The sequence below is a fragment of the Dermacentor silvarum genome, chromosome 2 (assembly GCF_013339745.2).
Source record: "Dermacentor silvarum isolate Dsil-2018 chromosome 2, BIME_Dsil_1.4, whole genome shotgun sequence".
In the NCBI taxonomy this organism is placed as follows: Eukaryota; Metazoa; Arthropoda; class Arachnida; order Ixodida; family Ixodidae; genus Dermacentor; species Dermacentor silvarum.
Window position 1 is genome coordinate 169,030,753 of NC_051155.1, and position 17,437 is coordinate 169,048,189.

Consider the following 17,437-nt stretch of genomic DNA (forward strand, 5'->3'; position numbering starts at 1 on the left):
TTGCGGGGCAGAGTTATAGGCGTAAGTAACAAAAGGAAGAACCCGGTCCCAATTGGAGTGATCGCCAGACACGTACATGGCAAGCATGTCGCCAAGCGTACGATTGAAACGTTCCGTCATGCCGTTAGTTTGTGGATGGTAGGCGGAAGCGGTGCGATGAACGATGCTGCACTCCTTTAGCAGGGCCGCGATGACATTGGAGAGAAAGACGCGCCCACGGTCACTTAATAATTCACGTGGAGCCCCGTGTCGCAGAATGAGGTGGCGAAGAAGGAAGCAAGCGACGTCTTTCGCGGTGGATGCTGGCAGCGCAGATGTTTCGGCGTACCGTGTGAGGTGGTCTACGGCAACAATGATCCACCGGTTACCGTCCGGAGTGCTTGGAAGGGGGCCGTAAAGATCAATTCCAACACGGTCGAATGGTCGAGCAGGGCAGGGGAGGGGTCTGAGGAGGGGTCTTGCGGCGTTGACACGTTGCACATGAACGGACGTACTGGCGAACGAATCTGTACATGCCTCGCCAGTAGTATCGAAGACGAAGACGGGAATACGTTTTGAAGACGCCGGCGTGGCCACATTGGGGGTCATCGTGGAAAGCGGCGCAGATGTGTGAGCGCAGGTGACTGGGGATAACGAGCAGCCATCGACGGCCGTCGGTGAGGTAATTCCGTCGATACAAAAGGTCGTCGCGGATGGCAAAGTGGTGTGCTTGACGACGCACGGCGCGTGAGAGAGACGCAGGTGAGCGGTGAGACAGGAAGTCCAGCAGTAGAGAGATCCAGGGATCTTTACGCTGCTCGGCCGGCATGTCGTTGAAGCTAAGAGCTGACAAATCGCAGGTGGGAGGTAAGGAGCAAACTGAGGCAGGAGGTAGCGGAGAACGGGATAGGGCGTCGGCATCTGAATGTTTGCGTCCAGAGCGATAAATGACACGTATGTCATACTCTTGAAGCCGTAAGGCCCAACGAGCGAGGCGGCCACTGGGATCTTTCAAGGACGATAACCAGCATAAGGCATGGTGATCAGTGACAACGTCAAACTGACGGCCGTAAAGATAAGTACGAAATTTGCTGATTGCCCAAACAATCGCCAAACATTCTTTTTCCGTCACAGAATAGTTGGATTCTGCCTTCGTTAGGGTGCGGCTGGCATATGCGACAACGTACTCGTCAAAGCCATCTTTGCGTTGGGCGAGAATGGCGCCAAGTCCGACACCGCTAGCATCCGTATGTATCTCAGCAGGCGCATTGGGGTCGAAGTGGCGCAGTACTGGAGGGGACGTGAGGAGCCGGCGGAGCCTCATAAATGATTCGTCACACTCCGAGTTCCAAGCCGACAGGTCTGACGAGCGATTAAGAAGCTGCGTCAAGGGAGCGATGATCGAGGCAAAATTACGAATGAAACGCCGGGAATAGGAAGACAAACCGATGAAGCTCCGTAGTTCCTTTAGAGTAGTGGGCTTGGGGTACTCAGCAACGGCGCGAAGTTTGGCAGGATCAGGCAGAATTCCCTCTTTGGAGACGACGTGGCCTAGGATCGTAAGCTTACGGGCACCAAAATGACATTTTTTCAAATTGAGTTGCAACCCAGCTGACGTGAGACAGGCAAGAACTTGCTCAAGGCGGGCGAGATGCGTATCGAAATCGGTAGAAAAGACCACAATGTCGTCTAAGTAGCAAAGGCATGTGTGCCATTTAAGACCCCTGAGAATAGCGTCCATCATTCTCTCGAAAGTTGCAGGCGCGTTGCAAAGGCCGAAAGGAATTACATTGAACTCGTATAATCCATCAGGAGTTACAAAAGCCGTTTTTGGGCGGTCGGCTTCAGCCATCGGCACTTGCCAGTACCCGGAGCGCAGATCCAGTGAAGAGAAGAACTCAGCTCCCTGGAGGCAATCCAGGGCGTCGTCGATGCGTGGTAGGGGATAAACATTCTTGCGGGTAATCTTGTTGAGTCGGCGGTAATCGACGCAAAACCTGACTGAGCCATCCTTTTTCCGCACCAGCACGACCGGAGACGCCCAAGGACTGTGGGAGGGCTGGATCACACCTCGTTTCAGCATGTCGTCAACGTGTTCGTCAATGACACGGCGTTCGGCTGCGGAAACACGGTATGGACGTTGGCGCAGCGGAGCATGGTGACCGGTGTCAATACGGTGAACAACCGCTGTCGTGCGCCCCAAGGAAGGTTGGCCGAGGTCGAAAGAAGCACGAAAACGTTCAAGAAGTTCAACAACTTCACTGCGTTGTGTGGGCGTAAGCGCGTCGTCGATGGTATGCAAGAAAGCATCGGGGAAACGCGAGGCTGGTGCGGTAGCAGAAGTGATGGCACCGATAGGCAGTGGCGACCTATCGGAAGATAGGTCAAATGGACTAATGACGTCAACAGTGTCTAGACGCCCCACACATTCACCGTGTAAGAGAGTTGAAGGACATGGAAATTGATTGCACGCATAAATGGCAGCGGAACCATCGGTGAGTGTGACGACTGCAAACGGGAGTAGAAGGTTCCGTCGACGCGCACAATCTTCAGATGGTGTAAAAAGAGCTGTCGCGGCGGGGGCAGAGTCACAAGAGACGGGCACCAAGGCGGCAGAAAAAGAAGCGATAATGACGTCAGCGGTGACGATCACTTTAGGAGAACGGTTCGGGAGGTCGACGGTAGAGTCACGGAACGGAGACAAAGCCAGTTGCGCGCGAGCGCAGTCGACAACAGCATGGTGTGCGGAAAGGAAGTCCCAACCCAGAATAACGTCATGCGAAGCACGGCATAGGACGACGAATTCTACAAATATAGTTCATCCTGAATCATAACACGAGCCGTACATGCGGCCGAAGGCTTGACTTGCTGCGAGCTTGCCGTGCGTAGGGAAATGTCTGGTACAGGAATCGTTACTTTCTTGAGTTTGCGGCAGAGGTCTTCACTTATGATAGAAAGGGCAGCCCCCGTATCGACAAGAGCTGTTGTCGCGACGCTTTCCACAAATACGGCGATTTCGTTAGGAGGAGAAAGACGAGGCCTTGAAAATTTCGACGATGGCGCAGTTCTTGTCTCGGGAACTGCGGCTGTCAGTTTTCCTCCTGACCAGAGCTGGAACGGCGAAGCATGGGTGAAAGGGAACGGCGGCGAGGGGAAGGAGACCGACGAGAGTTGAAGGCGGCGCGACGAGAATACGAGTCCGAGGGTTCAGGGATAGAACGATGCGAAGGCTCGTGGGGAAGGTAGCCGAGGTTCGGCACGTCACGACGAAAATAAAGTCCACGGCGGCGACAGAAACGCGCAACATGTCCCGGAATACCGCATGCGAAACAGGGCGGTTGTCCGGAGTACGCCAAGGGTTAAGAGAAGGCCCGGAAGGCGATAAGGGCACGTGGACCGGGCGTACCGGAAGTGGCGACGAGTAGAAACTAGCGGCGGGTCGGGAGGTAGTAGGCATCGGTCGCGGAGGAGGTCGGCTGAGAGCGGCAGCGTAAGTCAGAGGCGCAGTCACAGGCGGCGGTGGAGAGGGAGGTGGGAGCGCCTCAAACTTGTGCTTGAATGACACGACGGAGCGATGGTTCTAGCGTGGAAGCAGGCTCAGCAACACACGCTACAAGAGAGAGCTGGCGAGCCACTTCTTCCCGAATGTATTGTTGAATCTGCGGCAACAAGTCAGAGTGATCAGCGCCAAGGCATCCAGGCTCCAAGGCCGAGAGGTCCGCGGACTGCGCACTGGTGCGACGGGTGGAAAGGCGCTGCTTGCGCAGCTCGTCGAAGCTTTGACAGAGCTCAATTACTTGTGCAACTGTCGTAGGGTTCTTGGCCACGAGCATATGGAAGGCATCGTCGTCTATGCCTTTCATAATGTGCCTTATCTTGTCGGCTTCGGTCATGGACGCATTCACGCGCTTACAGAGGTCGATGACGTCCTCAATGTAGCTCGTGAAGGTTTCACCGCTGTGTTGAGCGCGACCACGCAAACGTTGTTCAGCACGGAGTCTGCGCACAGCGGGACGGCCGAAGACCGAAGTGAGGGTCTCGGTGAAAGCTGACCAGGTTGGAAATTCGGCTTCGTGGTTTCTAAACCACAGATGTGCCACATCAGTCAGATAAAAGATGGCGTTGGTCAGCTTGTCGCGATCAGACCACTTGTTATGCGCGCTAACGCGGTCATACTCTGCAAGCCAGTCCTCCACGTCGTGATCGTCGGTGCCGCTGAAGATGGCAGGGTCGCGCTGACGTACCGCACCAGAACACACAACAGCCGGGGGGGCGGGAGCGGATTGCGAAGGGCCGGCGTCGTCGGTCATTGTGGCCGCAGATGGCAACGTACGGCTGCGGAGCTCCAGGTCGGGGAAAACGTTAACCCAGCACCTCCACCAAATGTCACGGGATGTTCTTGCAAGTCCACAGGACGTCTGACTGAAGTACAAGAAGACGGAGCCGTCTCAGCTGGACACTGATCGAGCGCGCACTCCTAGTTCGTCGACTTCCTCTTTCACACTTTACCGTGCCAGTACCGATAATCTCCAGTACAATATATATATATATATATATATATATATATATATATATATATATATTCTTACACTTTTGAAGTAAATTCTGGGGCTTTACGTGCCAAAAGCCCGATATGATTATGAGGCACCCCTTGGTGGAGGACTCCGGGTTAATTTCGACCACCTGGGGTTCTTTAACGTGCACCCAATGCACAAGCTTTTTTGGCTCCCATCGAAATGCAGCCGCCGCGTCCGGGATTTGATCCCACGACCTCGTGCTTACAGCAGCGCAAAGCCACTACGCAACCACGGCGGGTGCCCAATGCTTTTCGTAATTTGTATGATGGTTTGCACTCCTTTCGCATCTGCGAAGCATCCTGTCCTTAATCGTATTCGATTCGATTGGAACACTTTGCTGTTCGAACACCCCCGTAATTGTCTACTGTCTTGCCCATGCTCAGTATGGATGACAATAAAAGGAAACGAGGGAGCGCGGGGATAGACGCGTCGAGGCCGCGTGCCACACAGTCTTGCTGCCTAAGGGTGACCGTTTTTATGTACAACATTAAACGTTATTCATGTTTATGTAAAAACATTTCCCGCCGTGGAGGCGTAGTGGCTTTGCAATTGCACTTCTAAGCGCGAGGGCGCCGCGGTCGTATTTTGATGGGGGCGAAATGCAACAGAACTCTGCATTGCGGCCACGTTAAAGAACCCCAGATGGTCAACATTAATCCTGGGTTCTCCGCTAACACTTGCCTCATAATCATACCGTGTTTTTGGCACGTATAGCCCCATAATTTAGTATTTTTCATGTAAAAACATTCATTTTTGTCTCCAACGTGCCAGCGAGCTCATTTCTTTCACTTCCTGACAACTCTTGCACGTGTGCCATAAAGATATGTCGATAGCAGTGTGAAGACATGTCATAGCGTAAGATAAAGTTTACTATGCCAAACCTTATAAATTGTTATTTCTCCGAACCGGAACTCAACCGGAACGGCATTGGTGCGCACTGAACCCGGACCCGTACCGAAGAGGTATCTTTTTTAAAGACGATAGTCTTTCTTGGGGAACTTAAACGCTGAAAATTTGGTCTGTCTGTCTGTCTGTCTGTCTGTCTGTCACCCGATTCAGCCGCCCGGCCAAAGTTGGACCACTTGCTTACCGCCCACACTACTTAAACTGGTACGGCTGTTCATACTTGTGAACGTTATCGATCACAAAGTAAATATTACGCATATCTGATTCGCAACATCACTAGGTAAGTATTAGGAGGTGTGTTCCTTTAATAGAAAATACATAGATACGTAACTCTAAACACCCTAGTTTCTTAAGCTGCGCTGAAAATGCCATGCTATGCGCGCCGACGAACGACGTTCCCCGACTGCGCGCCGACGAGCGCCCTCTGCCATGGAGGAAGAAAACCCTCTGCACAAGCTCATGTTTCCCGATGTATTGCCAGATGGCGTCCATGTCTCACGCAGCGCCTCCTCAATTTTATCAATGCCAGCCAGATGCGGCCGATTCAACATAAAGGAAGCGCTGTCTGAGGCAGGGCAAAACATAAATGGCCGCTTGATGAAATAATGCGGTAAAATGAAATCTGTTCAAACAAACCTCCATTGCATTTATCATGCCAGGACGGAAATGGTACGATAACAGCATCACGGGTGGCCGCGGATCAGACCAGCACTCATGTAGTACGGCCGGCAGAAGACTATCGTCTTTCGACGACATTTGCAGCGAAGCACGCAGATACGCGGCATTTTTTTTTTCATTCGGCACCGTGGTGTAAACCACGTGTGATATGTAGAATGCAGACTGCGGGTCTAGCTCCTTTCAAATAGCACGTATACGATATTTCTTTTTTTTCCTCTTGCGAGTGTACAAGCACCCGGAATTGCAGCAGAGGATTTGTGGTTGGTGACTCTTGCACCTTTCTACGCACCTGTGCAGTATACAGTGACATAGCTTCAGCCGGCACCTGGATAGAATGTCAGCAAAGCTAGAATTACACATTAGAGTGCTCCATTTAACAGTGGACCGCACTGTATGTCCAAGTTCCCTGAGCTGTGTGCGCTCGAGCCTCTCGCGTCCGCATAACCCAACGATACTACAAATATTTTTTTTAACACCAAAGTGTTTTATCCCGGATTTAACGACTGATTTCCGGCAACGCATGTAACGGATGTGATAGTTGTCATCTATTAGCGGTGAAGCGAAGCACTGCATTGTGAGACTAACGAGCGCCGACAGGGAGCACTTCGGTAGTCACAGCACAGCGGAGGGTCCAACACGGTGTAGCCATAGAATAAACAACAAAGTATAGCCTCGTGCATAGTTTCATGCAATAATTATACAATAAATAACCATACAATAAAAAACATTATTAATATAGTCCGACGGCAGGATTCGAACACGGGAAGTCACGGACGAACACCTCGACACGTGACATAAGATGCCCTTATGAATTTATCGCGGGCAAACCAGTGCATTGAGACGCTTGGCACGTTTCGATTTCGCCACCTCGCCAAGCTAAACCGCTGTAATCAGTAGCGATTGTGCGTGTTCGCATCATCTTATGCACTTCGAAAAGTATAGATTGTTCTAAAATTTACGACAATAAAGGCATATAAAGCGCAATAAACAAAGCTGCAAGAACGTGTAAATCCACAAGCACGAAGATCAGACAAATCCATGTACTTCTGTGGCCTCGTGTGGGCAGTTAGCGTCGGATTAGCCTGTGGCCCCTCGTCACCTGTGTATTGCGGCTTCAACGTGCATCAGCAGTGCATCGCCTACTGCTTCGCTTGCGATGGCACCACCCGACACAACTGCTGCAATAAAAGGCTCAGAAAGGCAACAACGTCGCCGGGCGAATGTCGCTTTGCTCCGACGAGATACACTCCAGCGTGAAGCAGAATGCGTTCGCACGTTCGCGGCGCACGGCGCGAACTCTGCGACTGGCATTCCTGCAGCTGTGGGCGTCGCAGCTCGACTGGCGGCCGTAGCCACTACGGTGCCGGACCAGAATGTTTGCTCCTTCGGCGAAACAACTCGCCAGTATGGACGCCGTGCGCTAAGCAAACCTGCAACATGGTCGGCGGCCCGCAAATTGTGCACTTTTCGCTGCAGCGGACCGTGAGTTCACGAATCAAAAATACAACGGCTTCTGTGAAGACATGTTTCACTTACGTGTTCTACCGATTCCTATGAAAGAGGGATCAACCATATTTTTAGTTTCGTCCTGGTTGCTTTTCTGTTTACTTCAGTTACCGGCATGTACCCACTAGTCCAAGAATCACCTGGTAGGAATAAATTTAATAATTAAACCAAAATTATTATTATTATTATTATTGTTAAAAAATTAAATTAAATTATGGGGTTTTACGTGCCAAAACCAGTTCTGATTATGATGCACGCCGTAGTGGGGGACTCCGGAAATTTGGACCACCTGGGGTTTTTTAACGTGCACCTAAATCTAAGTACACGGGTGTTTTCGCATTTCGCCCCCATCGAAATGCGGCCGCCGTGGCCGGGATTCGATCCCGCGACCTCGTGCTCAGCAGCCCAACACCATAGCCACTGAGCAACCACGGCGGGTCGTTGTTGTTGTTGTTGTTGTTGTTGTTCATAATTGATTGTGCTGCATTTACACCTGAAAATGCAGTCGGCACAGATAATTTTTCTCGAGCACGCTCTACACTGAAATGCAGGAAATAAAAAAATGCGCTAGAATGCAAGAGTTATATACCTACTATTATTCACTGTGTACGGCTTGAAAGTGACAAAGACCAAGGTCCGTATTTATTTTTTAAATATTGTATCAAAAGTTTTCGTAAGAGCTGATGATAACCACTCGTGATGTTGGGAATATGATTAGCGAATGCGACCGGCCAGTGGTAAACAGATTTTACAAATGAAAAGTTTTGTGAATTCGGCTACTAAGATTGGCGCCGTTCGCGGCGTCGGAACAGAATCGCCTGCCATATTGTGCTTCAGTGCTGAGCAGCTGGCTCATGCGAATCCACACCAACGTTCATTCTAGCCAGCTGCAGACCCTGGCACTGTTATTACACCAACTTGTCATGAGTCCGATTTCTTTGTTGTTTGAAAGACGACAAACATGTGCGAGAAATATGGCTTAGCGAAACCTGTGACCTGTGCGCCGTGTCATTGTCCTCGTCTTCTTTGCTCTATGAATTTCACTTTTTCATGAGCGAGAAAAGTATGTCATGGGCTGAATATTCCATGGCCATAGCATAGAAGTTTAAATATGGGGCGTCCAATACTTATTGTACTTGTGCATGCAGTGCAACCAACATACAGGAGACAGTTGTCGTTCTGACTTTCTATGACCAGATATACAAGCGGTTGCCTTTAGCTAGTCATATACGTTACGTGCTTAGTGCATTTCCTTTCTCTTACAGTGATAACCAGTGAGGGCTATTTCGTCAAGATACCATGATTGTGTTTATCGTCATCATACTCGTTTGCAGGAGGTATGATATCGTCATCATACCTGCGTTTGCAGAAAGAGTCGTAAAAAAAATAGTCGCGCCCTCCTAGGATTCCGGGTTCGCATCTTATAGATGCATCGTCTGATTCGTTGTTCCGTCGTTCGCGTCGTCATCGTCGACACACTGTGATTGCCGCTTGCAGGCCTTATTGTCGGCATCACTCGTGGTTCCGTTATGGTCCTCATTCTCGTCCTTGAGCCAGCTACCGTTCCAGCATCTCCTGTTCCCGGCCCATGGTCACTGCTCACAAAGCATTGCCGGACTTCTGTGACTTTGCGGACGATGATAATCTCTTAGTCCGCGTCTAAATCCACATGGACCCTATATAGACCCAGACTGAAAGACTCTGCTTGGCGGTACCGGCCACAGGTCGATCCATTATATCAGGTGTGCGCAAGTTTAGTTCAAGCGTCCGGAAGCTTACGCTACTACGGGCGCTGATTGTGGTTTATTTGAATTAATTTTTGGTGAGGCATTCTATATCAAAATTGTGGCCTTCGTGTATTCCGGAATGTCTCCTTTTTTATTTGTGTTTTTTTTTTCTTGTGTGCGTTTTTCATCACCTCCAGTGTGGCCAATCCCGCTCGTGGGTATGAGGAAGTGAGAGTGTAATTGGGGAAAAGACGAGCCGTCTGCAGGGAGCGCGGCTCGGCGCCAGACAGTAGTTTCTCGTGGGACCTCAGGCTTTAACAATAAGGCTTCTTCAGACGGGGGCATACCAAAACCCCCTACTTCTTCACAAAACTTCAACCCGAAATTTAGACGACAAATGCATGTGCATTATAAAATGACTTAGCGAACTTAGATCACATGCTCTGGCGGTGTCCCACTTTACGCGGCGATAAAACCAACATTTCTTCACGCTGGGATGTGGTTCTACGCAGCCCCAACCTCGAAGAACCGTTATGGGTAGTCCAACGGGCCCGCGACGTGGCAGAGAGGCTTGGCCGGCCTCTCCCGACGTGGGAGCGGCCCGCAACGAACTAGCGCGCGCCCTAAAGGACCCTAATAAAGTTTCTAATCCATCAATCCATCCCAATAACAGACTCCTCTCGTCGGCCTTTTCACACCACCACCGAAACGGCTCTGCGCTGCACTCTGATCTTGTTGTTGTTGTTGCCTCAAAACATGGCTCGTACCCACAGGGGGGATTCGCCACATTAGATTGTTTGAAATGTGCGTCTAACAAAACACAAAATGGGGGAAAGGCAAACATTTAACACAAAGGAATAGTCAACTCAATGCCAACAGAAATTTTGAGAGGGCATATTCATAAATTTAGGGGTAAAAATAAAGTGAAGTGTCCCACGGTCGCTACCCTAGCAGTGAAGCCTTCCTGACGCTTCAGTAAACTTGTTGTTGTTGTTGTTGTTGTTGTTGTTGTTGTTGTTGTTGTTGTTGTCGTTGTCGTTGTTGTTGTTGTTGTCGTCGTCGTCGTCGTCGTCGTCGCCGCCGCCGCCGCCGCCTATGGAACATGTGGACTTCCTTTTGCCTGTTCCCTTTCCTAGAGACTACGATTGAGGTGGCCAGCATTCAATGAGGCAGCTAACGCGGTTTGCCTCTTCCGATAGCCACTTCCTCTTCCCTAATGCTTGCTCGTAGGCTTGATGCTTTCACTTTAGTGGTCCACAGCAATAATAGCTTTAGTACGGCACCCATTGCAATTATAGAATCGTTTTTGGTTTTTGTTGTTGTAGGTCCACACTTGGCGAGCATTTTGGCCTGGGTCTCGAGCGCTGCTGCAGCGGCCGTCCTGCTAGCGGCGCTTGCTGTGCTGGCGGCGCGTAGGATGCGCAGGTACGTGACTGGTCTGTTTCATGAGTTGCCCTTCCCTGATATCTTAAAGTGGATAGTTTAATGCACTATTAACTGTTAGCAGAGCCTTGAAAAACTATGACACGTGCGACATAGTGATTTGGGCCAACGAGACCCGCTAAAACAAATAATAAAGAAGAGAGTGGGAAATGAGAAAAAAAAAGGAATGAATAAATAAACTGTCATATAAAAAAAGAAAAAGAACTGCAACAAAATAAAGCAGGAAACTAAAGAATATACTAGTCATGGAGACAGAAGCTCTATCCGCTTGTGACCCAGGCTCTTGGTACCGAAAAACAGAAGGTCCGAAACGTGCAAGAAAGTCTGGGTGACCTTTTCCTGTTGTTGTCCTGAGTGTGCTATTAAAACAAGTATTTCCCGTCGAATACGTCGCAACATATTTCAGTAACTGGATGGATTGAAAGCCTAATATTATTTCACACAAGCAGTACAATGTATATGGTATGCAAACTCTGGGACCAGAGAGACTGCTTGCAATTTTATTAGCAAAAATGACTGCCTGTCCCACATTTATTTCATTTTCTGAAAGTTTTCGTACCATCCCTACAACTTCTCACTGCTTTCTCAACTAGAACACATTCAGAAAGGAGGGAACAGTGAGGTCAGGCGGGGTGATGGTTGGCGGCAGGTGGATATTGCCTTAAAAATCGTTGCCTGTGTTCGCTCCGCCGGGGCACCGCGCATGGAATGCTTCAGCAGCTTGTCCCTATAGGGAGTACGTAAGCCATGTGGGACAGACAAAGAAAGTGAGCAAGAACACATTACTGTGGGCAAGACAGACCATGGGTTCATAGAACTTACCCCGTTAAAATGAAACGCCAACCTCTGTCGAGTCATAAGTCAGGTTACACAGGAAAGAAGCGAAAGGAAGCGTCACCTCTCGCTAATATATAAATGTGGCATAAATAGCAAATTTCAGCTACATGAAAAGCATTGATTTATGCCGACTGTGTTGTACTCGCTTTCCACAATGACGAAACACTGCGTGATTTAATTTAAGCTAACTTTATCGCAAGGTTGGAATCGGTATGAGTCACTGAGGCGTCGGCTAATCTATCGCCTAATGAAATTGCCTTCTTACAAGCGGAGGCAATATGGGGTATTTGGTGCAGGTTTCCGGCTGCGCATAGAAGGCCATGTATTTTGTGCAATAAATCGATTGGAAGTGGCGCATCGTGGTGTCTTCCGTGCTTATTTCTGTATCTGTGTCTTATACACTGCCACGTTTCAAAGAAGCACCTCTACCTTAAATATCAGCATTTCCGGCCTTCCGGAAATGCTTTAGTGCCCATAATTGCGTGTGGTGCCGTGCTGCTTTTCAGCACATCTACTCTGATTGGGCACAAGTAAATTAAGTATGTTTGTTATTGTTTCCTTCTGCAGGACGGCTGGATCCACTCTTCTCGCTAATGTCCCGGATGATGACGGCTTGGAGCATAATGCCTCGAGGAGGAACTCCTTTATCACCATGGCCTCACCAGTACCCTCTGAACTATAGCATAATCAAATACTGTACCCCTTGTGGACTTCTTTCGTGTGATGTCTTGGGTACAGTGAGCTGTGATGAGTGCAAAGTGCTACAGTGAACTTCTAGACTGTCTTGTTGGATCTAACCTGGCCGCGCGTTAGACGGTGTGTTCTTTTTTTAGATGCACCAAATTTTTTTTAAATTTGCCTGTGGCAGATAGCACAATTACATTCCTTAATCGAAATCACTCGATGAGGTGGCCCACTACTTCTACGGAAAATCAAGATGCGTGTTTGAATAATTAACATAATAACACTTAATTACATAATTACATTTTAATTTATTACATTTCGGCACATGCAGGGTGTCCGAAGTTAAGTTTTAAGGAATTTTTAGAAATCGCCTGTGGCAGGTCGCATAATTCTTATCGTTGAGTTATTCGAAGAGGCGGACATTAGTAGCACGAGAAATTGAAATACATATTCAACTAATTAACAAGAAGTTAGTGCTACTTAGTTAATTAGTTTACGACACGTATCGCAATTTACAAATTCTAGCCGGTGAGCTTGTCAGGCGCATCCACTTGGAATGAATTTCCAGGATATGACACCAGTTTGGAGATATGCGCCATCAAACTCGCCGTAAAAATGCACTGTTGTTCCACTTACTTTTTACCAAAATGCTGTTTTATACATTGAAGCACAAAAGTAACTGGAACGCTTATGTATTTCGTCCCACACTTTGGGAAATAATATCTCGAAACAGGTGTCATCATGGAAATTCATTTCAAGTGGATGCGTCTTGCAAACTCGCCGGCTACAATTCGTAAATTGCAATATGTGTCGTAAAGTAATTAACTAAGAAGTTCATTTTTCAGTTTTTGTTAATTAGTTGAATATATGTTTCGATTTCTCGTGCTACTAATGGCCGCCTGTGTGAATAACCCAGCTCAACGATAAGAATTATGCTACCTGCCGCAGGCAATTTTTAAAAATTCCGTAAAGCTTAATTTTGAACACCCGGTATTTCAATCTACGAATTGTAGCTAGGGAGTATGCAAGGCATTTCGACCTAGAACGAATTTTGAGGGTGGCACCGGTTTCGAAATAGGCGCCATCAATCTTGTGGTAAAAATGCACTGTTGTTTCACCTACTTTTTTTTTTATAGGAAAACGCTGTTTTAAGCATTGAAGCACAAAAGTAACTGAACGCCAATGGATTTCATCGGACACTAAGAAAATTGATATCTCGAAACTGGCGTAGTCATGAGAATTCGCTCCAAGTGGGTACGCCTGGTGAACTCACCGGCTACTTTTCGTGAATTAAAATATGTACAGTAAAGTAATTAATAAAAATATAATTAGTGTAATCATGCAAACATTCAATTAAGCATTTCGATTTCTCGTTTAAGTAGTGGCCACCCGATCGAGCAATTTACATCGAGTTTTTTGCTATCTGCGACAATCATTTTTCTTTATTTTGTGCAGCTATAAAAGAACACCCTGTACACCAACGAAACATTACTAAATACGAATAAGCAATGTTGAAGATTGCGAAAATACTCCAACTTTGCGCCGACTTTGCCAATGCACGCGAGTACATGTATTAGGGCAGCGATACATAAAATTCCTCACATCAAGTTTTAAACCGTGTAATAACCCCGCCTTATTTGGAAACTACACGGACCTATATTTGAAGTTAAAGTAAATGTTCTTGGCCTACTAGAAAGGAAACCGTGTCGATGGCTCACGTCATGCAAGGTGAAATGTCACGAGGTCTCGACAGAGACGTTCTAAATTGTTCCTGTTTGCACACCCATATAACACTGCATAGGTGTTGGTACAAGCACTGTGCTCGCGATATGCCGCTACAGTTGCGGCTGAGTCTAACGAAAAGCTAAATTCAAGTGCGATTTGTAGCTGCAATACATGCACATGAAACCCGGCACGTACGTATGTTGCACATAGAGAGAGAGAACAACATATTTAATGTATGACTCTATACCTATTCAGGTAAGTGGGTAAGCGGGAAGGATGTTAAGGGTGGCTCACTATGGAAGCTTCACACGTGAAGCTCTATAGTGAGTAAGGTGTCTTCTTGACGTTAACCCGTTGTCAGACCCAGTCTTCAAACGACTTCACCTACTTAGGTCGGTGATTTTTCACGGAATCATCTTCAGTCCTTCGTATTGCACAATAGGTGATGAACGCTGGAGTTGCCAATCTTATGCATGCTCAGCCTTTCAGGAGGGGATTGCCGGCGGTCAAGGTCATTACGTACGTTGCCGTCGCCACAGCCATAAGGCGATAATGTCCTTTGTCATTGCGTACCCTGCTCTTGCCTTTGTTAAAATGACTTGCGATCCTCGGGATAGGCCTCTGGAAAGGGGGTTGTCGGGTTCAGGGATTGTCTGATACAGCTAGACTGCACAGTGCCTGCCTCAAGCTTCTCGAGCTTTCCAAGTAATCGTTGCATCGCTACCTGCCTTTACATGCCCCGAAACAAGCGCAGTTATTGTGCAACAGCCGCAGCAGGTTAGTTAGAAGCAATAGCAATGTTCCTCGGTGCCTGAAAGTACTCGTGCGGGTTGTGGTTTGCGAATAAGCTTTCCGGAAGGCTTGCCAGCATGATAACACATCTGGTGCCATTGTGGCAGGCTGCTACGTTTGAAAATTTTAATGTTATATCACTCACACTGAAAGTCTGGAAATAGTGTGATAAATATGGCAGTTGAACGTATGCTACTTCAATTCTGTGCTGATATCCTCCGTGTCCAAACTCAGAGTAACGTGGCAGCCTTGAGTGAGAAATTAAAAATTAGCGACGTTTATGTCATCGCCTATGACCTCCAGAATAGTGTGGGAAATACTTAAACCTGTAAAAGCAGACATAATTGGGTATGCTGTGTGCCTTCCTTGCAATGTTTCTTCTGCTGCTGTTGTCAATGCCGATTTGCCACCCTTCTATTTTAGTTACTGCTATCCGTTTAGTAGCTGCAGCGAGTGTCCAGGTGATGATCATGACAGGGTAGCTCTACGGCCCAACAGTCGGTTTGGTAGCTTCTGTCAGCACCGACGTATGAATTGGGGGGCCAGGAGAAGACACTCTACTTACCGCACTTCCGATGCCCCTGCACGTGCAGCTTGCCTGTCAACACAAATGGCTTTAACGGCAATATCTAGTTCGACTATTCCTCTGTTCCGATCCAACAAATCGCGTGGAACATCCACAGCCGTTGGCTAATGGTGAGTGCTATAGTGACTAAACATTGCCGCATAAACGGCTTGGTTTAGTCTTTAAAAACCGTATAGCCTCTTCCTTACCCGGAACAGGTGAGCACACGAAGCTTGTCCAACCGTAGGAGAGGGGGGGGGGGGGGGGGGGGGTTGGTTAGCTTTTTGAGTGTTTGCGACATTCATGGGCCCGCTGCCGCTGCCGTTCCTTTAACGTAGCCTGCTATTCGGCAGAACTAACCAAACGAGGGCTCCCCATCAGACTGCCGTGTCTGAACTGGCGGGGAACGGCGAGCGGGACGGACGGACGGACGCACGGACGGACGAAGAACATTTATTCAGGTCCTGAGGAACTGCGCTGGGACGCCCCCTTTCAGGGGAAGTCGGTAGCAGTCGCGGGCCGCTCCCACGCAGGGACCGGAAGACCGTGGCCCTCCGCCCTCTCGCAGGCCCTCTGGACAGCCCGAAGTTGAACCGAGAGATCGCCGTTTTTAAGGGCTTCCTCCCAGTCCTCTTCGTTGATGAACTCTGTGTCGCGTAACGCAGGGCATTGCCAGAGCATATGGGCTAATGAGCAATACGCCTCTCCGCAGTCCGGACATTGCGGTTCGATGTTGGGCGAGAAGTGACTAAACCTGCCCCTCGAAGGGAAAGACCCCGTTTGGAGCATCCTCAAGGCCGACGATTGCGGTCGAGTGAGTCTAGGGTGAGGAAGTGGGAAAACCCTCCGAGAAAGATGATAATGCGTCAAGATCTCGTGGAAAGTTAGGAGCGAGTCCCTGTACCTCCCAGCGTCCCCGCCTTCGAATCCACCGGGACCGCCGCGGTGAGCGAAACCTCGCGCACGGTCATGGGCAAATAAATTCATTGGCGTTGGGAACATTGCGCGAGGCGAGCGAACCAAGCGAACACGCAATATCACACCCTTTCCCTCCTCTGGAGGGAGGGAACGCCTGTAATTGGCTGGGGGTACGGCGTGATCGCGCGCGCCAACTGCGGGTGCCGCGTCTACTTCTTCATACATATAAAACCCAGCTTTAAAGGGCGCGTATGATGAACATGGCGGGGTATCATTGCGAGCCGGATGCTCGGCCTGCACGAATGTATTTCCACAAATGCATGTCCAGATTTGTATAAATACAGAGAGCACAAGAATCTGTACCTGCGTGGCGGTCGAGGGTGGAATTCTTGACTGCGCTCAAAGAATTCTAAAATAGTCATCCCAGGAATGCTGAAATTCGGCATTGAAAATTTACTATTTTATCTTGTTTTCCCGACTTCTAGTTGTTCGACATGGTGTTACAAAACAGAAAGTTAAAAAAAAAGAAACGACAGTGGCTGAATCGGTTAGCGTGGTGGTCTCGCAAACCGGAGATTGGTGGTTCGATTCCTCAGCCCGACAAGCCATTTTTGCGCGGCTTGGGTTTTTTTTTCGTACACCAACACCAACACCTACGCCGACACGAGTGAGGCAATACAAGCTTCGCTCGAAAATTTTTAATTAGTAGACCAACGTGGCGATATAAAAAAGTGACATGACTGGACATATGGCACAAACAACTAAGTGTGTTCTCAGAAAATCCAATGGGGTAATGTAAAAATAAGAGCAGAAATACGCTGTTTGGCGCTACCCATTACTTCCACGGTGTTTCCACACTTGTTGCGATGTCTCGATATCCTAACGATTGCTGCGTCAGCCGCAGTCCCATTTGTTATCTTTTAAATGTTATGCTTGCCAGTACTTACGTGCTGCCCATCACCAAACTCTAATTTGCTTCGCCATTCGTAGAGCTGGCTTTCAGCAACGTGCGACGATTGCATGCAGAATGCAAGAATGATGGCTCCTGAGGAACCTAATTTATTATCACAGTCCTCGGGCCGTTGAGCATATTTTTACAC

General features: G+C 48.6%; 1 protein-coding gene across 4 annotated transcripts in view; it reads left to right on the top strand.

Moving 5' to 3' along the window:
- LOC119442084 (uncharacterized) overlaps window positions 1-16,348 on the top strand; it is a 41,077-nt gene extending 24,729 nt beyond the window's left edge. For 3 of the 4 annotated variants that reach the window (XM_049661878.1, XM_049661877.1, XM_049661876.1), the window contains exons 5-6: window positions 10,699-10,798; window positions 12,221-16,346. In XM_049661878.1, the coding sequence (XP_049517835.1) occupies window positions 10,699-10,798; window positions 12,221-12,335 (215 nt within the window). In that variant the 3' untranslated portion in view covers window positions 12,336-16,346. Of the gene's footprint in view, window positions 1-10,698; window positions 10,799-12,220 lie in introns of all 4 variants that reach the window. The other variant, XM_049661875.1, reaches the window with a different exon arrangement.
- The last annotated feature ends 1,089 nt before the right edge of the window (window positions 16,349-17,437 follow it).